The sequence below is a fragment of the Chroicocephalus ridibundus genome, chromosome 14 (genome assembly GCF_963924245.1).
Source record: "Chroicocephalus ridibundus chromosome 14, bChrRid1.1, whole genome shotgun sequence".
NCBI classification, from domain to species: Eukaryota; Metazoa; Chordata; class Aves; order Charadriiformes; family Laridae; genus Chroicocephalus; species Chroicocephalus ridibundus.
The window spans coordinates 8,049,525-8,075,156 of record NC_086297.1 but is presented as its reverse complement, the minus strand read 5'-3'; the positions used below and the strand labels follow the sequence as shown (position 1 = coordinate 8,075,156).

At 46.3% G+C, this 25,632-nt stretch overlaps 2 protein-coding genes across 3 annotated transcripts; one reads left to right on the top strand and one right to left on the bottom strand.

Moving 5' to 3' along the window:
* Positions 1-73: 73 nt before the first annotated feature.
* On the bottom strand, positions 74-3,460 carry MRPS7 (mitochondrial ribosomal protein S7). Its single transcript, XM_063351823.1, has 5 exons — positions 3,382-3,460; positions 2,814-3,005; positions 2,441-2,504; positions 1,337-1,504; positions 74-859 (listed from the first exon to the last, which is right to left on the bottom strand). Exons 1-5 carry the CDS (start codon positions 3,435-3,437, stop codon positions 638-640), a joined length of 702 nt encoding a protein of 233 aa, XP_063207893.1. The 5' UTR covers positions 3,438-3,460; the 3' UTR covers positions 74-637.
* Positions 3,461-3,510: 50 nt separating this feature from the next.
* On the top strand, positions 3,511-25,390 carry GGA3 (golgi associated, gamma adaptin ear containing, ARF binding protein 3). 2 transcript variants are annotated; one of them, XM_063352071.1, is made up of 17 exons: positions 3,511-3,588; positions 9,090-9,174; positions 9,909-9,984; positions 10,510-10,608; positions 11,407-11,530; positions 12,497-12,600; positions 13,015-13,095; positions 14,261-14,398; positions 15,443-15,524; positions 16,028-16,144; positions 18,153-18,416; positions 19,068-19,135; positions 19,540-19,862; positions 20,369-20,634; positions 20,801-20,970; positions 21,693-21,803; positions 22,989-25,390. In XM_063352071.1, exons 1-17 carry the CDS (start codon positions 3,549-3,551, stop codon positions 23,097-23,099), a joined length of 2,259 nt encoding a protein of 752 aa, XP_063208141.1. In that variant the 5' UTR covers positions 3,511-3,548; the 3' UTR covers positions 23,100-25,390. The 2 variants fall into 2 exon arrangements, with proteins under 2 accessions (XP_063208141.1, XP_063208142.1); XM_063352072.1 differs by lacking the exon at positions 9,090-9,174 and having other exon boundaries at positions 3,523-3,588.
* Positions 25,391-25,632: the final 242 nt, after the last annotated feature.

The window sequence follows — 25,632 nt, the reverse complement described above, 5'->3', positions numbered from 1 at the left end:
GCTTTACACAACAGGGTAGCTGGAAAGAGCAGTGTGAGATTCAAGCAACAGAGACAAAGGTTTGGAATCGAGAAACCTTCCCCATAAAACTGGTTTTATTTTTTGTGTTAACATTCCCATCAAATCTGTGCAGACAATGTTGCTGATGACCAGAACCAAAAATCAAAAAGGGCCTTTTACTGCCTTTTGTACCAATCAGGCTAAGGCTAGTTATGGTATAGAAAAAAAATCCAGCTCTGCTTTTAGCTGTGCAGCCAAAAACATTGCTGATGATTACAGGAGAAGAGAGACTTAAAAGTCCCCAGGAAACAGGTAAGTGGAAGATTATTTTGTACAGCATTGCTCTAAGAAAAACATGTAAGGCTTGTCTTCACAGGAAAGTGATAAAGAAACAACTAAAGCATCCACGCAGGGGTCGGTAACTCTTTCAGATTCACCCTTCTCCCATCCAAACAAGCACAAAGGAAATGAACTTTGTGGGGATGGGATGGGCTTTCCCTGGCTTAGTTCAGAAGCTGTGTGGAAGGGATCTTCCACCTTTCCCTCTTCTCCCAGCTTTTCCCAGGCAGGCGGCCCTGGGGCCTCTGCTCTCCAGGCTGTGGCGCTGGTGGCATCACGTCCCATGCACACAGAGTCCCTACCACCAGCGGAAGTGGGCGTAAGCCCGGTTGGCCTCTGCCATCTTGTGCAGCACGTGCTTCTTCTTGATGATGGGCCCTTCGTTGTTGAAGGCCTGGAGCAGCTCCTGGGAGAGTTTCTCGGGCATAAGCGTCCGACGGTTCTTGTTCTCCCTGCACTCCGTGATTAACCACTTCATGGCCAGGAAGCGCTTCCGATTGTCCTTCAGAGGGACCGGGACCTAGGAAAGGTTTAAACCGTAAGTTATGGCACTGTGAAGGTGCAGTAACCTGCTCTCCTCCAGCAGTCACACAGGCCCAGCTGGACACGAGCAGATTTACACCGTCCTGTGACTCCAGGCCCAGCATGCTGCTCTCTGCAGCGAGACCAGCTCCCAACAGCTGATCTGTGCCAATTCACCTCCTCTGTCCATAGAAACTGGCCATCGCTACCAAAATACAAATTCTGATCAGCCTTGGGTACTGCTGGCAGACACTGGCCTTTGTAAGGACTTCTGCCCTATTCGGGAACTGGATCCAGGCTGGTTTGTGCTAGCAGAAGTGGGAGGTGGTCACCATTCCCCTGCACTGAATGACAGAGAAATGCCTCCACATCTCATTTTTCCATCAGGTCTTGAGTGTTGCAGAACCCATGTTGCATCTGCTTCCCTAGCTACTTCTCTCCTGACCAGATGCGCTCCCAGGCACCCCTCTTTCACCTGGTAGGTTTTGCCTCCTTTTGTGATGCTGCTGAGCCCAATGATGGGCTGGCAGTTTTTCAGAGCCTGGTGGAAAATAACGTAAGGGTTGCATTCAATTGCCTCCTTCTCATCTTCTGGAGCTTTGTGGTACTTCTCCAGCTGCTTCCTCTTAATGGCCTCTAGAGTCTTGGGACAAAGACAAGACAGAAGACATGCAGAGCAGATGGATTATCCTACTCGATGAAATTACATCACTTTTACAAGTACACCATTTTCACTTGAGCAGCTGCTTTTCTAGCCCTATAGGCAACAGGCCAGTCAGGGATTCTCTAACTCAAGTTTCACTTCACCCTCTTACAGCTCTTCAGTCTCTTTATCAGACATTGCATTTAGGGTGAGGGGAACGAATAGCACAGACCTGGGCCAGGGAAGGGCCAGGGACAAAGCGGAGACAGAAATGCAGGTCTGTGTGCTGTAAGCATCCTCCCCTCCAAAGCCTGGACTTGAGAGCCCAGACCCTGTGTGTTTTCCTGTCACAAGGAATCAGCAGTTACTTGAGGAACATTTGGGCAACATGTGTCCCCGTTTCAAGGGCTGGGACCACCAGCTAATATCAGTTACTGTAGGTCACAGCAGGGGTCAAAGCTGTGTCATATAGGTGACATGCTTGTGGGACTTCATTGACAAGGCCTGCAGAAGGTAAAGCAAGAGCTGGAAGTAAGATCTTTTGAGAAAATTATGCTTTTAAGGGCAGACTGAGTTTAAGGTTTAGTGGTGGACTTGGTAGTGTTAGGTTAATAGTTGGACTCAATGATCTTAAGGGTCTTTTCCAACCTAAATGATTCTATGATTCTACATGAGGTCCAAAAGACACTGAAGAATGGAAAGAACTTTCTCCACTAAGCTATCACCACCTGGTCTGTGAGCTGAATGAGGCTGGGGCTCTTACAAAATGTACAACTGTTCAAGGAAATAATGGTGTATTGTGTATGTAGAGGGAAATGTATAAGGACGCAGAGATGACCTGAATTCTGGTAATTCCTAATTCCAATGGGCTTGACGTCCCAGCCTTCCATTTTGTATTGTTTTAACATAATAGCAAGAAGAAACCTGAGTTCTCACCTGAGCCATGAGGCTTCTGGCCAGCACTTTATTTCCATCCTTCATCATCATATTGGTGAATTTACTGTAAACACAAAGCCAAAAGCGATCTGTTTTAAATTCCAATTTTATCATCCACAGAAATAAGCTCCCCCCTTGTGGTGTTCCCATGGTTAAGTCTGGGTGCTGCTAGATCTGCTGTAATTACCTCTAATCACTGTCAGTCAATGGACTGGCTTTGTGGGAAAAGATTAACCTGAATAAACGGATTGTGCTGTAACACAAAGAAACATGCAGCACAGCAAGTGGAGGCTGAGGACAGCAGAGCTCCCAAGCGCTTTGGCTCCATGGGACCTAGCTGTAACAGCAGTGGAGACGAGATGCTTTCTCTGACCTGATCATAGGGTCACTGAACACAGAGCTGGAGACACTGGGAGGAGCAGCTTTTATGGGATGAACAGCCTTAAGCTCCAGTTTTTCCTTTTCCTCCTCAGACAGCTCCTCCAAAGGTTTCTGATAGAATTCCTTGTTCACTTCTGGCTCTAAGAAACTGGGGTTGTAGCGACTCCATCTCACCTGCGTCAGCCTGCAAAAGACAAGAGAAGGAGGGTTGTAAACTGACACAATTTGTCGTGAGGGGGACACGGGCAGATGCCAACACATCTCAGAAGGACATGTTAGACTTGAGAGGCGTCTCCTCTTTCCCCTCCATCGCTGCTTCCCTACAGCAGCAGAGCCAGAGGCGCAAATCAACAAGGCGGCCCGTAGTTTCGCTGCAAAACCGCCAGGCAATGCCCACGCCAGAGGGAGGGGCAGCGCCAGGCCTCCCCGCCGGGCCCTTCGGGTCCCCATGGGCCAGCCTCCCCGCAGGCCTGACGCCGCCAGGTCCCAGGCTGCGAGTGGCTTATCCGTGGGTGTCCGGGTGCAGCGCACACCCCGCCCGCTCCCCCGGCCCCGCTTACCGGGGCAGCCAGGCCTGCAGCCGCCGCCTCAGCCCCGCCGCGCTGGGCGCCGCCATCTTCCCTCCGCGCCCGCTGGGGGGGGGGGTGGGACGGTCCTCGGCCAGGCCCCGCCCCTCCCCGCGCGGCGCTCGCGCGGCCGGGGCGTGGCCTCGGGGCGGGCCGGCAACATGGCGGAGGCGGAAGGGGAGAGCTTGGAGTCGTGGCTGAGTGAGTACCCCGAGCCCCCCGGCCCTCAGCACCGCTCCCCTCAGCCCGTCAGCCTTCCCCGGCTGGGGTCCCTTAGCCCCCCCCGACCCCGTTCCCCCCGGCCTGGCTCTCCCCGCTCAGCCCCATGGCCTCATGGCATCCCTCCTCCCGCCGCTCCCCTCAGCGAGGCGGCGGCCCCTGAGCGGGCTGGGGCCGTGGCGGTGCCGTCCGTGGGGGGCTGTGAGCACTCCGAGGACGGTTCCCCGGAGCAGGGACCTCCGGCTGCGCGGGATTGCGCTCTCCGGGGCGGGGGGAAAGGGCTGAGGCCTCCCCTCAGCTCGCCCGCCCGGGTGTCCAGCGCCCTCGGGGAGATGCAGGACTGCGGTTGTAGGGGCGCAGCAGCGGTTCGGGACCGCTCGTCAATTTGGTTGTTGGGAGGTGTGAGGAAGGGGCAGGTGTAGCTCATGTTGCTTGTGCACCTGCAAGGCTGTGGCTCTTTCTTTGACCGTGATGGTATGTGTCTGTCCCTGCTGTCTCTTCTTCCCTCGCCTGGGTTTTGGTTGGCTAAGCGTACAGCCATAGTGCTGTTCACGAGGTTCAGAACTGTAGGGATTTTCCAAATAAATTGCATTAATGTGTTATACAACCATGCTTTTCAAGCAAACAAATTGTGCTTTATGCCTAGCTATGTTTTCAGGGTAGAAGTTATGGATGTCCATTCCATACAGACTGGAATATTCAAAAATCCTTTGTGAAGATAAGGTATTTTTTTATCACAGAATCTCCAATGTTAGGGACAGGGGAAAAAAAATCCCATGGCTTGTTCATCCACAGCCCTTGCTGAGTATCCCCTCATCGCGTGTCTGTCCGTGAACTGGCTGGCTTTTGGTCTGTTGGCTGTACAGAACCTGACCCAGCACTGGCAGATCCGGAGGTGATTCTTGAATGAATCAGTCATAACAGTAATTGTGTTTCGTATATTGCATGCACAGGGCCTCCTGCTGCTGTCCCTGGGAGGTTATCCTGCATATCCCTAGCTCGTAGATTTTCTTCTTTTTTAAATAGTTATTTGTTTGATTACAGCAGTGAGTGAAGTTCTTAAGTAGTCAGCCAACAGCAGAAGATGGTCATTACCTTAAATACCTTAGACTATAAAATGTGTTATCCTTTTCGAGTTACATTCCATAAACAAGCTTAAACAATTCTCATCCTTACTTGGTATTTTTATATAAAATTCAAACACATACATGGTATCATCATCTGTTATGGGAGTTACTGGCTAAATGATGTTTGCGGCTCTTCTCATTTTAGGTCAGTCCCTTTTGTCCTCTTACCATTTTTGCTCCTCCTCTGAACTCCCACAGTTTGTCAATATCTTTTATTGTAGCCAGCGAGACACATGAAGAAACACCCACATCCCTTCCTTTTAATCTTTCTCTAAGGAGAACTGACTCACCAAGTTCAGCTTGTGTGTGAAAATATCTCTAGTAGGAAGGATATTTTAGGTTGTATAGCCTGGAAAGCTTCCTGGCTGTTTGTTTTGTGGGGTTATTTTTTAATTGTGGAAGTTAAGAGAGAAGTTATCTCCCTTGGTCAAGCAGTAGGATATTCTGCACCAGAGAACATATGCTAAAGGGCAGTGTTGCAAAGGCCTTACTCACAGTAAGAAATAGTGCAGTGAGCCTGATTGCAGAGGTGTACGCATTTTTCAAGGCTCGAGTGTGTTGCTCTCTCATTTAAGAGGATGCATTTATGCCAGGTCACTGCTACAGTGATTTGTGCTGGTGTGATTATATTGCTCCTCCCATTGTAGGGGAGCACAGAGCATTTAGTGTACGTAAATTACTGGAGGAGTCATGCAGACCAGGAAGGCAGAGTGCAAAGGCTGGTGCATCTGAGTGCTTTCACCAGCCCTCCTGAGGTTTTCTTTCTTGTAACCATCACAAAGCTGCGCCGTGTCTAATGCTAACCTTGAGGGTGTGCACCTGCTGTGCCCTTACTAAAGGGAAGGGCCAGAATTGCTCAGCAGCACAGCCAACTTCCCAGTCCTGGAAAATTTCTTATTGTCAATGATTTTTTTTTCTGTATTGGTGATATGTGGCCTTCCACATTGCCCTGTCTCTGTCATCAGGTGGAGTCATAGACCCATGAAGTAACATCATCCTCATGTCCTAATACTGCAGCAAGACCTGCACTTCAGCCAGTGATGATCTAGCATCTTCATGTCTCCTGCCTCATTTCAGGCAGCTGGGATGAGGAAGGTGATCCTTTCTATTCTGTCTCTGCCAGCGGGCTCTTTTTCTGCATTTAGCTGAAATAGAAGAGGAGGTTAGAAAATAATGTCGGTTGTACAAACACAGCTGGATCCTTTGACTTTAGTGCTGCCTTTTTTACTGCATCCAAAAGGAAACTTACTGTATCACACTCATGTCGGGCTTAGGCAATGTCCAGGCATGTAATAGATGCAGATGGATTAAATAATATGATGGTCTTAATTTTGTTTTTCCTTGTGTTGTCATGGGTCAGCATTCTCCTTCTCCTCCCGGGGATACAAACAGAATCCAACTGTTAGACTCCAAGCTTGGGCTAAGGATTTCCAATTCATATGCTAAGCCTGACCTGGGGAAACCCTTTGTTGGGATGGCTTTTGTCTCATTTCAGTAGAGAAGTAAACCCAGGAAAATATGAGCATTCATTACCAGTCAATTAATGGTCTGTGGTTCTCTGCATTCCAATGTTGTTTCTCTATAGAGAAAATAAGCACCTTTGTTTCATATCTAATGATGCATCTGAATGTTTACTCATTAGCGTTTCAGGGTTTAGCAGAGCAACTGAGGGCTGGATGGCTCTGACATTTAGGCCAAGCATGAAACAGCTTTATATGTCCTAAGCGCAGGGGTGTCTGAAAGCTAAGGCAGAGATGGTGGCAGGACCGGGGTAGTGCTGGGACTTTTGTTCCCAGGTTGCTAATTCAGATTCAATTGGTTGCCAATGTGAAATGGGATTTTTAGGATGGGACCTGGTGGACAAGTGTCTGTGAAAGCAAACTTTATATTCACTACCAAATGGGCCTTTGTTGGCAGTTTCAACAAAGAAGCCAAGGATTTGATATTTCAGAGAACCAAACTCTTCTTCCTGGAACAAATCCTTTTATATAAGGGCTGAAGGATATTTACAAGGCAGTGCAGAAGAGCTCCTTGGCCACATTTTAAGCATTCTGCATAAAAATAGGGGATTTTAGGTTATGCCTTCATAGAAGTGATGCAGCTTTATGTAGGGATGTCCTGAAAAGGTTAAGCAAGGTAATTTAGCTCACCTGGGATGCTGTGCTCATGTGGCTGTACTGAGATAGATATCCAAATCAGTTTAGCTATCCATACAGGCTGGTGCATTCTGTCATGCAAGCACATAAATTTCCAGAGCCAGGGCAGGATTTCTGGACAAGCTGGTTAACTTTTATGAACTGGGCTTTCACGTGGAGATTTTATGAATGTTAGAAATAGGGAGTTTCTTCATGTGGATCATAACAGCCCTTCAGTAATCTCTCTCTCTCCTTCTGACACTTTATTATGTTTATGTGAGAGCTTTTGGTGCAAAAACTGAAATGAATCTGAACCCAATCTGAGAGTGTGAAATAATCCAGTGTCATTCCAAGAAATCTTGGGAGATGTTTGGAACAGCTTTAAAATTAACACTTGGAACATGAAAATGTTGGTTACATTTTCCTGTTTGTACCAGATCTCTTTCCTAATTTTAGGATGTGCAACCAACAAAGAGTTCATTTAGTTGAGTGTCCTTACTTGTTTGTGTTCTTCCTGTATTTATTATATAAATTCCATTAACTCCAGCCAAGAACCGCATTTCTTTCATCTAGACCTGCAGAGCAGCAGAGGTGCTTTGGAGCACCGAACCATGCACAATACCATTTGACTTGCACAAAGAGGCTTTAGATTGTTGTAAGTCTGTGGTTTCATGATGCTTCCAGGGTGTTCAGTAGTTGTGAGCGTGGTAATAAGGTTTAAGTGCCTCATGTTTTGAACAGTTCCTTAGCTCTGCAGCAGCTGCGTTTTAAACTAAGCCTGCCTTGAATCTCTTGACTTCAAAAAATAGCTTGGTAGCTTAGCTTGTACAACAAGATGTGATCCTACCATTAGTCCTCCCTGGCCTTTTGCTTATCTTGGGGTCCCATGAATGTCAGCAGTGGGCACAGAGGTTCACCTCTGCCGGTGCAATCCATGGAACAATTTACAAAATTGCTTTACAACTATTCTTTCACAAGGAGGAAAATAGGAGCAAACCTTCTAGGACTGACACAGTAGGAGGACTAAGGTGCACCATGAAAGTGATGTTTCAGAGTAGATATTTAAGACCTGTTTTTATCTGGTTTGCACCTATGGAAAGGTAAAAGGATATGTTTTAATGATGATAAAAAATGACACTTTGTAATGTAGCATGTGTTTATTTCATTATGCTTCCCTCTGTGATGAAAGTACAGGGATGTCTGCTGTTTTTTTCTCTGACCTTCTTTCCCTGCTCTATACTATCTGGCTAAGCAATATTTTCTGTGTCTATTTCTATTGTATTAAAATTTTGAGGAAGGCTTCTTAAATGCCAGCCCTTAGATGTATAGCTACAGTGTGTTGTTTCTTCCCTTACAAGAAAGAAAAATCATCATGTCCAGTCATCTTGGCTGGAAAATTAGGTTAAAGCAGGAATCTTGTTTACTGTAAATTCAGTGCTCCATCAGAGTTAAGTAGAATACATGGAGAAGATGCCTTCATAACAAAAAAAGATGCTGATAGACTCACTATTCTGCAATCAGTACAATAAGTGAGCTCCTGGTATCCACGGGAGGATCCTTCAGGAGCCTGAAATAGCCCAGTCAGTAAAGCATCGGTCTTCCTGTTTGAGCATACAGGATTTGAATTCCCGATCAGGTTGCAGGCTGTGGTGTTTATTACTTACAAGAACATCTCAGTGTATAATAATAAATTTCAGTTTGTAATTCCCAGGAGAAATGCTAAGGCATCTAACAAATCAGCTGGCACTCTAAAAACAAGCATTAATGTTAAATGACTTATATTAAACATCTGATGTTCCAGGTCTTCTACAAAACTCCCAGGGAATACAAAAATAACTTCCTGGGTAGAAAGTGTGAGGGTTTAGCCTTTAAGGAGTTTAATGGTATAGCCAAATAGAAAGAGATAACATTTCAGGCAGAGGGAAACTGTGTGAGCTCAAATATTGTATCTTGTACTCTCATTTGGAGTATGGAAATAGCGTGTTTCTAAGTACTTGAGATTTGGCACCTGTTTTTTTGGAAAGCAGTGATTCTTGCTGGATATTTGGATGCCTCAGCCTGGGGACACCCTTTTCCCTGAACAGACATACGGTGTGTGAACTTCTTTCTCCTTTTTTTATAGTTGGCAGCAGATGTCAAATGTTTTTCTCTAGGAAATGCATGACCTTTTATACTGTTTCTTTTGCTTAATTGGTAATATATTCTCTTTCCCTTACCAAAGATAAAGCCACTAACCCGTCTAACAGGCAAGAAGACTGGGAATACATCATTGGATTCTGTGACCAGATCAACAAAGAACTTGAAGGGTGGGTGTCCCAAACCACTCTAGACTTAATAGATTAACATTCACAGTTTAAAATATATAATTTGATCATCAAACTTATGTGTTTTCTTTTACATATATATATATATAGATATTGCAAGGATGATTTGGCTACAAAAGAAACAAGATGCTGTGAAGTGTGGTTTCTCTTCTGTGAAAGGCAGCGTGGCTTATACACAGACCGAGCACTAGGAAAATGGAAATTCTGAATCTGCCTCTAATGTCAGCCTCTGCAGCTGCAAGATTCTCAGCTAGCCAAACTCAGTCTGTTTGCTAGTTGGTAATCTTAGCGCCTGATGGGGCTTCATGTCTTTAAAATCTTCACAAGGCTTAACTGAGGAAACCTCCTGGGTCACAGCATTCCTGTAAGCTAAGGAATAAGTGTTTTCTTCTGGAAAAAGGAAACTAATGCAAGAGAAATTAAGTGATTTCCTGGGTTGGGGACTGTACTGGGAGTTGTTTGGCCCCTCCCAAGCAGGAATCTGGACCTGCTGGCTCGGACTACCAGCCGTCGCTTCCTTTCATACGTGTAAACAGGCTTACAAAGATGCCCTGAACATTTCTTGTTAGTCTTTGTACACTGATGGAAAGATAAAAGGTACTAAATGGTATTTCCTTTCAATTATGTGAAAGATATCTTGTTTAAACAGCAGAATTTGTGAAAGTCTGAAAATACATCACCTGTTTTGTTTGTAATGGGGATCTGCTTTGTTTCAGGCCACAGATAGCTGTGAGACTCCTGGCTCATAAAATCCAGTCGCCACAGGAATGGGAGGCAGTCCAAGCTTTGACAGTAGGTAGTCCTTACCCCTCCTGTTAAATCCACTTATACACCATTTGACATCATCTGTGCAGAGTATAAGGGGACACAGTGTGTCAGTGGGGTTAGTGGGGCTGGTGGCTGGTTCTGGGGCTGAATGTCCTGATTTGCCTTTGCTAGGAGGGATTGGGCAGTGAGAGGGAGCACAGTGACATAATTGAAATGTCCAATTTGCTCATTAGCAATAGAGCAGTCAGAAATAACTCTCGTTTAGTTTAGCTGCTTTCATTTGTTATCTTCAGTCAAGATTTGGGTTTGTTGTTGTGAGACCTAATGGTGAGGTAACTCTGACCCATGTGTATGTGGTGGAGGGTGGGAGACCAGCCTGTCTTGATGTGTCGCCCCTAAAGAAGGGAGATTCATGCCTGTCTCACAGAGCAGGAATCTGTGTCTTACTGGCATGGGTCCATCAGTTCCCCTGTAAGCAGAACACAGGCACGCTGTTACTGAAAAGTTTTGGTGTTCATTTCAGCCCCTGTTTTTGTTACTTGAATGCAGGTGCTGGAAGCTTGTATGAAGAACTGTGGGAGAAGATTTCATAATGAAGTAGGGAAGTTTCGCTTTTTAAACGAGTTAATAAAAGTTGTGTCTCCAAAGGTTAGTCCATGAGCCTTATGGCTGTCTTTACGTTTTGATAGGCCTCCGTAAGCTACAGGCAACATCCAAAATGTTTGCGGTGCTCTGTCTGGCTCATTGCATTTATTAGCCTATACTCAAGAGCATTTGTTGGCTAAGGTTTGGGGGTTTTCTATGTTCTGCTTACTATTTTTCTCAGTAAGTTGTACTTACTTACCATCAGTATATAGTCTCTGTGCTGTTCTAATCCTTCATGTAACTCAAGGGCTTCTAAAGCTTAGGCTGTGTTTTTTTTAAAAAACAAACAAAACCCCAGCGTCAATGCAGCAGGGGTGTGATGCAGAGGTGAGAACAAGGGACTTAGCAACACACCATGGAGTTCTGATCCTCAAATCTGGTGTTGACTTGCTGTGTAAAGAGTGCTTGACTAAGTCCCTCAACATCCACGATCAGTTTAATGTCGTGAAAAATAGACAGAGGCACCCCACAGCATCATTGATGCAGCCAAGTATTCCAAGATTCTTTCCCGTAAGACAGTAGCAGGGGGGTGGTTATCTGTAGTGCTGTAATTTTTAAATAGCAAAATCCTGAAACGAACAGAACAGCTGCTTTTTCTTTTGCTGAAGATGATAGTCACAGCTTCTCTTTACTGTTATTTCAAATATGTTAGAGGAACATTTTTTCCTCTTAATAAGACGTATCTTAGATCATGTTGGATTATACACCTTTTAACACTGAACTCCCATTCTCTGGGTTTGGGCTTTATTCTTAAAAAGAAATGAAGACTGTGGAAAGTTGAGATCTTTTTCCCACTCTTAGTACCTGGGAGACCGGGTCTCGGAGAAGGTGAAGACAAAAGTAATTGAATTGCTGTATAGCTGGACAGTGGCATTGCCAGAAGAATCCAAAATCAAGGATGCCTACTACATGCTGAAGCGACAAGGTAGGAAGTCAGTTGCTCATTCGTGCATTCTCTCCAGCCTGTGCTTTAAGCAGGAATGTCACAAAATATACAGCTTCTAATTACATGGGGTCAAGGCAAGCTCTGAGAGGAGACAGAACAAGGGAGAAATTCCCTGAAAAGCTTCTCGTTATCCTTAAATGCCTCGGGCTGTCTTGGGTTGGCTTTTTTAACTAGTTTAGTTAAACACCTTGCAAATACTTTTGTTTTGATTTGCAGGGGCTTTTTTTGAGTTTTTCTGGAACTTGTGATCTAGATTTCAACAAGTCTAATTTAAAGTGAAATAAGAGCCTCCATGTAGCCTTTTGTGTTCTTTTAACTAGATCACTTTACAATTGTACCTTTAGTTTGACTGATACAAATTTCCTATGTAGGCACAATGAAAAAAGCTCAGCTGAGAAGCATGCGGCTTCAACACAAGAAAAATTAGTTCTAGCAAAGCTCTTGAGATAGAACACGAATCTAGGGGTTTGACAATGGAACAAGCAGGAAGCTTGGCTCTTTCCCCGCTTGTGGTTGGGAGTCTGCTCATCACCCCATTTTGCATTGCTGTCTGCTTTCCTGCTCAGCTCATTTGTGCAAACAAATGTCATGCCCTTGCGTTTGCACAAAGCTGGGTTGTCTGAGACTTTGCTTAGTGGTTCAACAGCTAATGTGAAAGGGGGAAAGACAAATAGTGGAGAGCTATTGATTATACTGAGCTATTAGAGGAGCAGTATGAACATGGCAACACAGTTGCTGGGGTTTTGGCCTTTATCAAAGAAGACTTTATTTTTCCAGCCAGCGTGCTCAGTGATTTTGGTCCTATATTGTTCATTAGAACAGTGCGCTAGTATCAGTGGACGGATTGTCTGCGTGTTCACTTTGATAGCAGCCTGTGAATAACTGGGTGCACTGCCTGGTGTGACTGCATGTGCAAACCTATGTGGGTTCCCTTTCTGCTTTCAGGGATCGTTATGTTTGATCCTGTGATTCCTGCAGACAGAACGCTGATTCCTTCTCCACCGCCTCGTCCCAAAAACCCTGTGTTTGATGATGAGGAGAAATCCAAGGTACAGTGAAGACTTGTATTGTAATCACTAGTTAAAAGTGATTACTCAATGCATATTTGGAATAAGGAAGTAAAGTATACTGATTCGGCTTTTATTTTTGGGCTGGTGGTGTGTACTTTCACAGAACTCATTACTTTGTCCACCTACCTAACCTGAAGTTAAGAAAAATTATCTAGTGTCAGAAGTCCCTGAGATTTCACAGATACGTGTTGTGTAGAAGCAAGAATACAGCAACTCACGTAAAATAATAAACCATAAATGACTCCTGCTGAGATCACTGTAACTATGAAAACAGTGTAAGCTTTTTAATAGTAGGCTCCTTTCCCCTGAATTGTTCACTTAGATTCCTTTTGCTGCTTCCCTTTTCCAAAGGATCTTTATTTGTTTTCTGAATATCCTCTTCTCGTCTTACAGCTTCTAGCCAAACTGCTGAAAAGCAAAAACCCAGATGATTTACAAGAGGCCAACAAGCTTATAAAATCCATGGTGAAAGAGGTAAGAAATTCCTGTAGAATTGGTCCCAGTCAGCAGTCTGCTTTCCAGATTTTAAATAATTTGACTCCAAAATGGTGGAGAGCTTTAGGATCATGTGAATGGCAACACCTGGGTTTTTGAGGCTCTTGGGAGCATTGTGTTAGTACGTTCCTTGGTTAAGTTGTGGGGACTGAATGAGACTGACCATCAGTGACGTCCAAGCTTTTATTATTTTTTAAAACACATGACACCACCAACTTGCATCTAGTCCCCATGGTTAACAGCATAAAGGGGTGCCATCTGATGACTTAGTATTATATGAATGTATTGAAATTTTGACTCCAGCTCACAACTGGGAGATGTTTGTATCACAAAAATGTCTACAATTATTGTCTCTGGTGGAGGGCAGAGCAAGGAGGGGCAAGGATTGAATGCCCCTTGTTGTAATTAACTACATTCTCATCACTCAAGGCGGTATTTCAGGTATTTTCAGGGTTTGGTGGGAGCATCGCAGTACCACCCCTGGACACTGAGGACTGAGTCATTGGACTGGTCTTCTCACAAGCAGGCTTCATGGAAACACCTTCCTGTTTGTAGAGCTGTGATGCATCCCCCCATGGCAGTCATTGGAAACCCTCAGTCCAGGAAATGACTCACTGTGTTTCTGGCAAAAACAAAAAGGACAGCTTCTAGACTGAAGACGATGTATAGGTTGCTGCAGTGTTTCCATTCAAGCTTCTCCTGTCCCCAGGGCAGACTTTAGTTGGAATCTCAAATCAGAGATGGGTGGATGTTTTCGACCAGAGAGTGCGTGTTGTTCCTAGTAAATGTTTTGCTTCAAACACATCTTTTTCATAAAACAGTATCAAGTGACAAAAAAAAATCTTGTGAAAAGGTCAGAAAGGAACTTTTGGGAATTTTTCTGGTTTTAGTGGTGTAATTACACATTAAAGTGTATTTAATGAGACTTTTTGGAAATACAGGGTTTTCTGTCATTTCAGAATGGTGGTGAAAAGATAATAAAATAAGCAAAGCTTCACATGAATGGAGAGTTTGGGGTTTTTTTTTCTAGCTTAACTTTAAGTAGACATTACTTGACATGATTTACAGATAATACCTGCTGTTGTGATACTGTGGCCCTTTACAGGGAAACTCACTTTTTATGTCTGTGTTTTACACCCTGAAGGATGAGGCTCGGATTCAAAAAGTGACAAAACGCATGCACACGCTGGAGGAAGTAAATAACAACGTGAAGCTGCTGAATGAGATGTTGGTTCATTACAGCAAAGAGGACTCATCAGAGGCCGATAGAGAGCTCATGAAGGTGGGCCTGAGGTGCTCCTTCTTCCCTGAAATCCTGCAGTCAGACCTTTCTTCTTACAGGCTTGAGTTTTACAGAGAATTGCAAATAGGGCAGTAAAATGGAGCGCAGTGGCGAGAAACAAGAGCAGTTGTTGGAAACAGCAGGAAAGAAAATAACCATGTTTTTAACACCTTTCACCAAAGGACTCTGTGCCCTGCAAGGACAGTTGGTAATAGTTTGGTTTTGCACATGCTTGAAGCGAGGTACAGCTGTTCTCCAAAGATACAGTGGCAGAATCAAGAAGCTGCAGTTTTCAGTTCTTGCTCCTATTAGGACACACTGATTGCAGATAATAACTGTCCCTCACAGCACTGCAGATGGGTAAACTTAAGGCTGAATGGGACATAAAATACATCCTCCCCTTCAAAGGAAGAGTTTTAGCTAGTGTTAAAAGGTTAGGAGAACATCAAGAAGGTAAAAATCAAAATAGACACCAGGGATGGTTGGATGGGCCCAGGGCCTTGAAGAGTAACACCTTATCTAATTAAAAAAGTTAAACCTACTTGTGTTTAACAACAAGCTCCTGAAACGATGGTAGGGAGCTTAAGAAACTGGCTTGTTTCTGTGAAGCATTTTCTTCTTGCCACCTTTCTTCTGTGTGGTTGCAGACTCTCTGAGTACAGGTTGCAGCAGAATTGAAGCATAATTGTTGAAGCACAATTCTGCTCTTCCTTGGGCTTTTAGGAACTACTGTAATACAAGGAAGGCACATCTCTTCTGGGCTGGAGCTGGCCATAAGTGCTGATGCGAGGAAGGACTGAGAGATATGTGGAAAATGCAGATTGTGTTTAGACTCCCAGGCTAATGTAATGCTTCACGGCTCTGTAATAGGGCAGGGACAGGGGATCTTGGTCGTCCAGCCACACTAATGTGTTCAGCACAGGGAGACTGGTTTCTCTGTTCTGGGTTTTCCAGTGCGTGCCTGGGGAGTCATTCTGTGCTGACTGGTATTGCTGACAGTGGCTCCTGGCTGCTGAAACCCTTTGTCCTAATCTGTCTTCCTAGGAGCTCTATGAAAGGTGTGAAACCAAAAGACGGACATTATTCAAGCTGGCCAGTGAGACAGAGGATAATGACAGCAGTTTGGGTAAATTAAGTTCTACTTTTCCTTTTTTAATTGCTTTTGTGACCTGTGACTGTGCAAGGGTTCAGCAAGGGAATGGCTGCTGTAAAGATGCCTCTTGACTGTGAATACACTTCACTTTGAGCAAGCAGATAAAAGACAAGATCCTTGCCTCTTTATGCCTATCGTTTAAATTCAGGCAAGGACTTGACAGTAGAGTTGGTGGTTAGGGGAGGCTGGGGGTGATAATGGGGGACAGCTGCTGCTTTGGGTGGAAAAGGGAGTTGCTGTGGGGGAAAAAAGCCTTGGACTCATTTTTTCATTGTTACTGTAATGTGCACAGACATAGAAAGGTCAGGATATTGCTTGGAGAAGTACGGCAAAGACAGAGAGTAATGGAGCTCATAGCCAAATAATTATGCTTTTTTTTCTTGCTGATTATTTAGTTGATAGCAGAGTATTCTCAGGATTAGTGGGAGCAAAGTTACTAAAGTCTTGGGGGTTGTTTTTGTCTCTCTTGCATGTAGGGGATATTCTGCAGGCCAGTGACAATTTATCCCGTGTGATAAATTCCTATAAAAAAATAATAGAGGGTCAAGCGATCAATGGTGAAGTGGATCTCCCTGTGATGTCTGTAGTGCAAGGTGAGTTCCTGGGAAGCCAACTGTTTAATTTTGAACCCTGCAATTCAAAGTCTTTTGGATGGGGTTTCCTATTAATGGCGGTGAAGTAGGCTATTGGTCGTTCTTGTGGCCAACAGTTTGCAAACCAGAGGGGCACAAGAGAGCTCCTAAACACTGGATAGGCAATTCTGGACATGAGCAACAGTGTTGCAGCTTTACATTTTCCATTTCCATGTTATTGAAACTTTTGATAACATCAGTAGCAAACCTGCATCTGAACAGTTTGTGTGGCTGGAAGTTCTTACGCATTTTCCTCTCCACGTTTGTCCTGTTTATTAATGGTGACATGTAAGAAGAGGATGATTTTATCAAAAAGACAATACCAGGAGAGTGGGAGCCAGGCCGGGGTCCTGCTTTGCCAGCAATTCCATTTGCGAATTTGCCAGTCGCCCACTTTACACTTCAGTTTCACCATTGAAAGCTCTGGACACATGTGGCAGAATTACCCTTTGAGAGTCACTTACACACTTCTGCATGGAGAGCAGCAGAGGAATGCATATGCTGTCTCATGGTATCTTATTGGGACAAGACTGTCCTAAATATGAAGGGAATTCTAGATCCAGATAGTATGAATCTTCCTCAGCTCTCTAGTTCTCTGGTAGCCTTTGTTTATTGTAATTCTTTAGGATCTCCCAAAGCCTCACCGGAGCTCAAAAGATTTTGAAAATACTACGCATTATGCTACAAGAATCCTAGAATCATAGAATTGTTAGGGTTGGAAGGGACCTTAAAGATCATCTAGTTCCAACCCCCCTGCCATGGGCAGAGACATCTCCCACTAGATCAGGTTGCTCAGAGCCCCGTCCAGCCTGGCCTTAAAAACTTCCAGGGATGGGGCTTCCACCACCTCTCCGGGCAGCCTGTTCCAGTGTCTTCACCTCATGGTGAAGAACTTCTTAACGTCCAGTCTGAATCGACCCATCTCTAGTTTTAATCCATTCCCTCTAGTCCTACCATTACCCAACATCCTAAAAAGTCCCTCACCAGCTTTCCTGTAGGCCCCCTTGAGATACTGGTAGGCCACTATAAGGTCTCCTCGGAGCCTTCTTTTCTCCAGACTGAACAACCCCAACTCTCTCAGTCTGTCCTCACGGGAGAGGTGCTCCAGCCCTCGGATCATCCTCGTGGCCCTTCTCTGGACACGTTCCAGCATGTCCACATCTTTCTTGTAGTAGGGGCTCCAGAACTGGATGCGGTACTCCAGGTGGGGTCTCACCAGAGTGGAGTAGAGGGGGAGAATCACCTCCCTCGACCTGCTGGCCACAATTCTCCTGATGCAGCCCGGGATACGATTGGCTTTCTGGGCTGCTAGTGCACACTGGCAGCTCATGTTGAGCCTCTCGTCCACCAGCACCCCCAAGTCCTTTTCTTCAGGGCTGTTCTCAAGCCAGTCACTGCCCAGCCTATATCGGTGCTTGGGATTGCCCCGACCCAGATGGAGGAGCTTGCACTTGGTCTTGTTGAACTTCATGAGGTTGGCATGGGCCCACCTCTCCAGCCTGTCAAGGTTCCTCTGGATGGCATCCCTTCCCTCCAGCGTGTCAGCTGCCCCACAGCTTGGTGTTGTCAGCAGACTTGTTGAGGGTGCACTCTATGCCACTGTCCACGTCACTGACAAAGATGTTAAACACGACCGGTCCCAGTGCTGATCCTTGAGGGACTCCACTTGTCACTGGCCTCCACTTGGGCATGGACCATGAAGCACTGGGGAAAGAGCAGCGGTTGGAGCAGATGTTGATTTTCAGATAGAAATTTCCTAACTATCTGTCTTGGTTTAAGTAGCTTGTGGACAGCAAATGGCTAGGTGGAAAGCATGTGGGCTTTCTCTGTTATAAAGAACCATAAGCCATGATTAAATGAGTATCTGTGTTATCTAAACCACCTCTCTGGTAATTTCTTCTGTACATGGGGTTTGCTCTGAGCCCTTTGCCTTCTTTTCCTAGTAGTGCTCTTCTCCTGTCCGCTGCAGGGAGTAACTCCACAAGTAATCTCAACACCCTCATTGACCTTGCTGGATTGGATGTCACCAGCACCCAGCCACCTCCAGTGCCACCCGCCACCCTGACGCCAGCCCCCACAGTAGCCCCAGCAGAAATCCCCATTCTCCCACCTCCTCCCCAGACGTTCGCACAGTTGCGGAGCAGTTCCTCGAGCCAAGTGGAAGCTGCACCCGCTCAGCAGAGCAGCACGGCCAACTCCCTCTCCCTGCTGGATGAGGAGCTTCTGTGCTTAGGTAAGGCTCTGAGGGGCCCAGAAAAGGGCTACTCAATCCATGCCTAACAAAGACTGCTTTCTTCCTTCAGCATGAGTGTGAGGGCTGGCTGCGCATGTGGCATGCCTAAAAGGAGCACGAGATGCCTTTGGCTTCTAGAGAAGTCCAGGGGACACTCCCTTGCATCATCCTGAATATAAGACCTTGTCAGTGAGTCAGTATTAAGAACTCAGATCTTCCCGGAGTGGAGTGCAAGTGAAATAACTGTTGAGTGTAACTGCAGTCTGATATCTGTAGGTGCCTGGACGTGCAGGCTGCAGTTCGGTACAGATCTCACCCCTGCCTTTGCGGCTGTGCAAAAGGGCAACGTGCCTTAGAGGGGTTGTATATAGGAGCCTGCAGAATGCCTGCCTGTGCAGCCCAGATATGAACAGCAGAAAACACTGCAAATCAGGAAGGGTTAGAATTGCTGTGTGCAGGGGGTGACTGTCAGCTACTGCTGCTGTCAGTCTTTTTTCCTCATCATAGGCTTGCAGCTCGTTTCAGTCTTTTATCAGGTTCTTGGGCTCTGGCAGAGCTTGTATTAAGTAGTTTGGTACCAAAACAATTGCCAAGGGACGACACCTAACTCATTTTTTTCTACAGTCACCTACTTGTTATTTTTCCTTTCAGGCCTGAATGACCCAGCCCCTACAGCAGTGAAGGAGACATCAGAAAACAACCAGTGGAGCATGTTTGAGGTACAAAAGGAGTGTCTTGGAGGAAGGGGAGGGAGGGATTGTCATTGTGGGAGGTCTCAGGACATGCTCTGTCACCTTGGAGAAACATGTGATCACACATACAGGCAGAGGGGCAGCTGTTCCTGAGGGGAAGTTTGGCTTAGCCTTAAAATCTGGGATAGCTGTGTCTGAACAGAGTAGATATCCCTGAACCTGGCTTTCTCAGTTTCCCATCTGACCCCCATGATGTTAGCACTTCCTTTGCTTAAATTACAGATCAGATGTAGTCCTGACATAGGCCACAGACTTTGCTGCTTGCCACCCAGCACCTGTTTTTGCGGTAAATCTCTCTCCCTCTGTAACAGTGCCATCTCTACAACAGGGGGTAGCAGTGAGTTAGAGCGTCTGCTTGTCCTCTCTTTCAGAATGACCAGTTGGACCTGGATTTCTTTAATCCGAAGATGGTGACTGTTGCTTGCAACCCTGCAGGGAACCCTCTTCTCCATCACACATCACAGACGACGTGTGGAACGTCAGTGACGTTGCCTTCTGCTTTCACAGCCTCTCAGACTGCTCCCAGCATCCCAGCACCAAGCTCGGCACCATTTGTATTCTCTGCTGGACCGGCTGCCCCTGCAGGGCCTCCTAAGACTATTCCAGCTGCTCCTGGGTACTTCAGCTCATCTGTGGGGAGCAGTATGTCACATAAGATGGATGCATTGGGACAACTCCTTGAAGAAAACAAAGGGTAACTCAAAGTCCTGGACTTTGCTTTGTCTCTGCAGTTAGAAAGCTGAGCTTTCTGCAGGGTCGGGTTCAACTTTCTGGTTTGGTAGAAGTGTGTGACTGGGATTTTTCTTCTCAGAGGGTTTCAGTTTACAAACTAGTATGAGGGTCCCACCTCCAGGAGGGAAATGCCGGGTCTGCTACGTAGAGCGCAACAGCTGTTCTGTTGCCTGGTCCAAATGCGCGGTGTAAAGTTGAACAGGCTGCTAAGTACCGAGGCCTTTGCCCACCTTCGCAAAGGTGGGACTCTGCTTTCTTCTTGACTTAGAGAAGTGATGCCTAATCCTATCACCACCACCACTTCCTCGTAGCTCTCCTCCTTACATGAGACTGTAATGAGACACAGGCTCCAGTTTGGCTCTGGGCCACTGCTTTGTCCTTATGATCTGCCGTTATCTCTGGGTTTGTGGTGAAATGCCTGCTTCCCTTTCAGCTCAGTTTCCCATGTTTTTTCTGTCTCTCTTCCAGGACTGCCACCCAAGGCATGGCGACACCCGCAGTGTTCCCTGGGGTTACTTTGACAACCACTGTCACCTCTGCTCCGTTAATAGCACCTGCAGGGCTGCCAGCCACTGTCCCTGGAGCCCCTCCTGTTCCTTTCCCAAACAGCTGCACTGCTGGCTCAGGAAGTCCTCTCTTCCAGCCAGCATCGTTCCAGCAGCAAGGCAGTCCCATGAAAGCACCTGAAATTTCTTTGGCCAATGTCCATGTTCCCTTGGAATCCATTAAACCCAGTAAGTATCTCAGGTTTTTCACCTTTCTCTGAACATTTTTTAAAAGTAAAGCTTCTTGCCAAAGCTTATGAAGCAGAGAGGAAGGATGAGATGTCCCAGCCGAACAGTCAGTTTACCTAATTCTGCAGCATAAACCTGCATTCATCTCCCCTTCTCTCTCTTGTAGGCAGTGCCCTCCCGGTGACAGCATATGACAAGAATGGCTTCCGGATCCTCTTGCACTTTGCCAGGGAGTGCCCGCCGGGGAGGTCAGATGTGCTGGTCGTGGTGGTCTCAATGCTGAACACGGCACCGTTGCCTGTGAAGAACATCGTGCTGCAGGCTGCCGTGCCGAAGGTAGGGACACGTGGCTCAGACCCTCGGCGACCTGAAACTGTGCTTTTGGGAAGGCTTGGGTATGAACTTAGGGATTTGGGACAGCCTGGTTCTACCTTTCTACAGGCTGTGCTCTGCCTGTTTCCAAAACATAAAGGTGGCTGTGAGAGGCAGAAAACACTGAATAGGATAAGTCAAGATATGCAGGTCATTAGTGTTCTATTTTTCTTGCTATCTAAGCTCAATCCAGCTGTGTCTGTTCATGAGGGTGGCTCAGATAGCACAATGGCAGGACTGTTACATGGATAGAGCCACCCTTGAGGTCTTTAGAATCAGAATTTTTAACAGACGTCCTAAATCTGACAATATGTTCCATTCTACTCTTGCTGCACCTAGATAATTTTGGATGGCCGGCTTTGTGTTTTGAAAACTGGCCCAATCTCAGCTATGATCTGCCTACCGTCCTGAAGGTGCTTGCATTAAAACCTCTGACACAAGAGCACTCAGGAAGGTGCTGTTGGTGTTCACCTGACCAGTGTTTTTACCCTGGGATGTCGTGTCAGTCTCCCTATTCCTGTGATGTTGTGCGAGCTGGGCTGGCTCTTGTTTCCTCATCCTCGTATGTGGATTGATTCTCTCCAGTTTGGATGTGTGCTGTTATCTCCCCAGCCCGTGCATCCATCTTTCATTGTCCCCAAGGTAGGAGATAATCCCTGAGGTTCCGTTTTCTTTTTCATTTGCAGTCCATGAAAGTGAAGTTACAACCACCCTCTGGCACAGAGCTGTCTCCATTTAATCCTATCCAGCCGCCTGCTGCCATCACGCAAGTCATGCTTCTGGCAAATCCTACGAAGGTGAGAGGGGCAGTGGGATTTAACCTGTCTTTTTCAGACAAATTTGATGTAAGCTGAATTCTACAGGGGAGCTGGACCAAACATTTCAGCAGATAAAGCTGTTTATTCCTAACTTGCCCTCCAGAGGTGGTCACTGCTTAATGTTGGTGTTTCAGTTCAGGGCTAGAGGGAGGCTGTTCAGTCTCTTCCCCAACAGACTGTCAGCAAGGAAAGGTATGAGAAGGAGCTCTACGTTTCTCCCAGCATCAGTCGTATGAGGCTCCACTTTAAAGCTAAGTAGCAATCAGAGCTGTATCAGGAGTTTGTCTGACTCCCTTGTGCACTGGAAGTGCCTGGCTTTTGGTGATAATTAGATTGATGTCAAATTAGCTGGTGCTGTAGAAATACTTTTGCTGTGCTGAGGCTATAGCCTGACAGGCCTGAACCAACAGACAAATGTCAGATCATGTCTGTTCCGTTATTCTTGGAGGATGTACCTGGGACCAGTGAAATGACGTGGTTAACACTTTCTGATCGTGCTGGGAGCATCTGAGTAGCTGCGTTTACTCATTTAAGTAGCCTGCTTCGTAAAGCTCAAAGCCGTATGCTGAAGTAGTTTATAATTACTTGACAAATGTAGATGTTACTACTTGAGAATTACAGCAAAAGAGTCCTCAAAGTATCAGCGAAAAGTTTTGAGATCCAAAAGGATAAACGTCAGAGGGGTTTGGTGGGTTGGTGAAAAACTTTGTGAGGTACATGGAGATCCCCTCAGTGAAGGACTGATTCCATCTCCTGCTTCCTGTTTTACCAGGAATTTTGCAGAGGAGGAACTGTTTTATCTTCCTCCACGTGATGAGGAGTTTAATTTTGAAAATGCTGAACTATTCCAGCGGCATTCCTCAGGCTCACTGGAGAGCAGCTGAGCAATGGGTGCTGGCCACATATGTCCAAACTATTATCACAGGTTATTTGTGCTTTTCTCCTACTGGTCCCTGCTAAGCAATAAAGCTTTTGTGGTATAAAAACTGTAAGGTAAGTAACTCAGGTTTGCCAAATAGCTGAACTGCTCCACGAACTTACCTCGGCCCTCTTCCCCCCTGCTATGTGCAACAGAAGTCTTGTGCCCCCTGTAGAGCTGTAACAGTGAAGTGTGTTGTTCGGGAGCTGTTCTCACGTTGCTTTCGGGTTTTGTCTTTCCTGCAGGAGAAAGTGAGGCTGAGATACAGACTGACCTTCACGCTGGGAGACCAGCCCAGTACAGAGGTTGGCGAAGTGGATCAGTTTCCCCCGGTAGAGCAGTGGGGGCATCTATGACCTTAGGACACTGCCAGAGACTCTGTGACAGGACCAGGAAAGGATCCCGCAGGACTGGAATGAATGTGACGCGGGGAGGGACACACATGCTATCCACTGGTGACGTTCAGCTTTGTTTACGTGTCCTGACCACTCTGCTTGTAGCTTTAGTCCAGAATGTTTTGCCCCACATTGAAGGGGTCCTGGGACATTTATGCCAAGCATGAACTGAGCGGCAGCCAGTAACGGGCAGTGCTGGCTGCTTTTATCTTGACCTCTGGGTGAATCTGGTTCTATCTTCCACTCTATTAAACTTGAAGTTATTGTATTTTGAGGGGAGACCTGTCAGCAGAAGGGGATTTAGTTGGCTTGTTCCCGTACTGCTGTCCAGAGATACCTACAGGCTGGCGGGGTAATGATGCCACCGGGAGCTTCCTCAGCGCAGAGCCCTTACACGTGCCCTTCCGCGGACTTTTACCTCCTCAGTGCCAGACTGGACCCGCTAAGCATGTTGAGCAATAATGCTGGCTCCGTGAGGGAATGCTTATTTTTCACACTGAAACGGCGCTTAGCTCCCTTCGTTCCCCTGCGCTGCTTCGTTCCCAACAGCCAACGTAAGCAGACCCTCGCTCTGTGCTGCGCGACACTGCTGTATCTTTAGTTGCTATATTTATTTTATACTGCTAGCGGCCTCCCTGTTGTGTCCATTTTGGGCAGCGGGGGCTGAGTTTTGTATGCAAATGGTTACACTGGTTATTTTTCTGCCTTCATCGCCTTCCATAGTGTGGGGAAAAGAGGAAATGCGTAGTGAGGAGGTAAACAGGGCTGGAAAGGAGCGGTCGGTATTGGTGGAGGACGGCACCTGGAGTGCAGAAGCGTCTTTACAATCACTAATCAGGTGCAGTGACTGAATCCAGGGATAAGGAGAGATGCCTCTCATGTCCCCTCATGCGGGCAGTATTATTATGTAGTTGAATACTGTGTTTTATTGAGATGAGTAAAATGACATACAAGATGTAAATAATAGAGCTATAGGATATCTAAATAGAAACAAGCAGATGGTGAAAGGAAAGAAGGCTCCACTGGGCTGTGATGATGCATGTGCTCAGTTTAATGCCCTGTTTTATTTGTTCCTTGTATTAAGTGGGTAAGTGCAATTGTCTCCACAAGGGGGAAAGCAGTTTTTCTGGACATCAGCGTTCTGTGCTCACGGGGGGCAGGAGAGCTGACCCCTCTAGCTACAGTCTCACAGAAACTAGGTGTAAATCACTTGAACTTGGTTCCTTCTCCCTCCCGATTTCCAGTCTCAAGCAGTGCCTCAACTAGCTTTGAGACAGACTGTTTTAAATTAACAGGTGGTTGGGTTTTTTAACATCCATTGGCCAAAGCACAGGTAGGGCGGGTCCTCGGACGTGAAGCTCAGCATTTCTAGCAGTGCTGTCAAGCAACAGCTCTTCCCAAACTACGAATGGGAGCAGTCAGCTCAAGTGCTGAGAAAATCGGCAGGAGACCCCTGCCTGTTGTAGGAAGAAAACTCTGGAGGAGAAAGTGCTGCTGGAATTAATTATGGCTGTAAAATCCATTACTGCAAACGCAGCTTGGAGTTATTTATAGTTGAATTTTCTTTACTGTGTTGCGAAGTAAAAATCACTAGAGGTGGAAAAACTCAGCGGATTCGAAAGCCTGAGGTCCTACTCAGGGGCTCCAGGCAGTTGTAGAAGCCCCTGAAGGTGGAATCAAAGTTTGGCCAAGGAACTTGCTGTAAATTCCTGGTCTGAAGCTCACGAAGACGCCAGCCTCGTCAGCTCCCCGTCAGACAAGGCAGGCGAGAGGGATGGGGTACGTTGTTTGGATCCTTAAAGAAAGCAGTTTTAAATCAATGGACTGGGATAGGGGACAAGGAGAGGATGCTTTCTGCCTCAGACATGTTCTTGCCAGCACTTTAGACGCAGTAGGCGCAGGGGTAGTGCTTAGGTCCCGGCAGTGTGTCCCGAGGAAGCAGGTTTCACTGCTTTAGATGCCTACACGTGAATCTCACTGTGACTCTGAGGAAGTCCGAAGAGCGCACGTGCTCTCTGCAGAGCAGCGCTGTTCTCGGTGTTAACGGCAGCGCACTGCCCGCGCCGTACAGCCAAACGGAAAGATGCTGTAGTCTTGCTGCGTGGCAACGCGTTGTTAAAAGCTTTGGAAATTAAACTATGAATGTTCCTTGTCTGTAGGGTGAGGTTCCTGCTTCATACCGAACAGCCGTAACTGTACATACATCTCAAATGCATTTGTTCTCTGCATGTTAAATAAATTGTTTTCCCTACTTTGCGCTGTGGATAGCTCTGACTCATGACTGCTCCTGGAGACCAGTGCCGTTTCTGGAAATCCTAAAACTCAACCCATCAGCTCAAGACCATCCAAACTAAGCAAAAATGGAGATGTTGCTGTTTTCTAAAACCCCAGCGGTTTAAAAGGTGGGCTTAATTTCAGTCCTGGGCGTTAAAGCAACTGAAAAAGGCAAGGTAACGCCATTGGTAACGCAGTTTACTTTGCCAGGGGAGGGCTG

What these genes read in the sequence shown, in the direction of transcription:
- MRPS7 (XM_063351823.1), bottom strand. Translation starts at nt 3,437, where the DNA reads ATGGCGGCGCCCAGCGCGGCGGGGCTGAGGCGGCGGCTGCAGGCCTGG. An exon ending in TTCAGTGACCCTATGATCAG is followed by an intron (nt 2,505 to 2,813) that starts GTCAGAGAAAGC and finishes TTGTGTTTACAG; the next exon opens with TAAATTCACCAATATGATGA. An exon ending in AAGGAGGCAAAACCTACCAG is followed by an intron (nt 860 to 1,336) that starts GTGAAAGAGGGG and finishes AACCTTTCCTAG; the next exon opens with GTCCCGGTCCCTCTGAAGGA.
- GGA3 (XM_063352071.1), top strand. Translation starts at nt 3,549, where the DNA reads ATGGCGGAGGCGGAAGGGGAGAGCTTGGAGTCGTGGCTGA. An exon ending in ATCAACAAAGAACTTGAAGG is followed by an intron (nt 9,175 to 9,908) that starts GTGGGTGTCCCA and finishes GCTTTGTTTCAG; the next exon opens with GCCACAGATAGCTGTGAGAC. An exon ending in TGAGGAGCTTCTGTGCTTAG is followed by an intron (nt 18,417 to 19,067) that starts GTAAGGCTCTGA and finishes TTTTCCTTTCAG; the next exon opens with GCCTGAATGACCCAGCCCCT.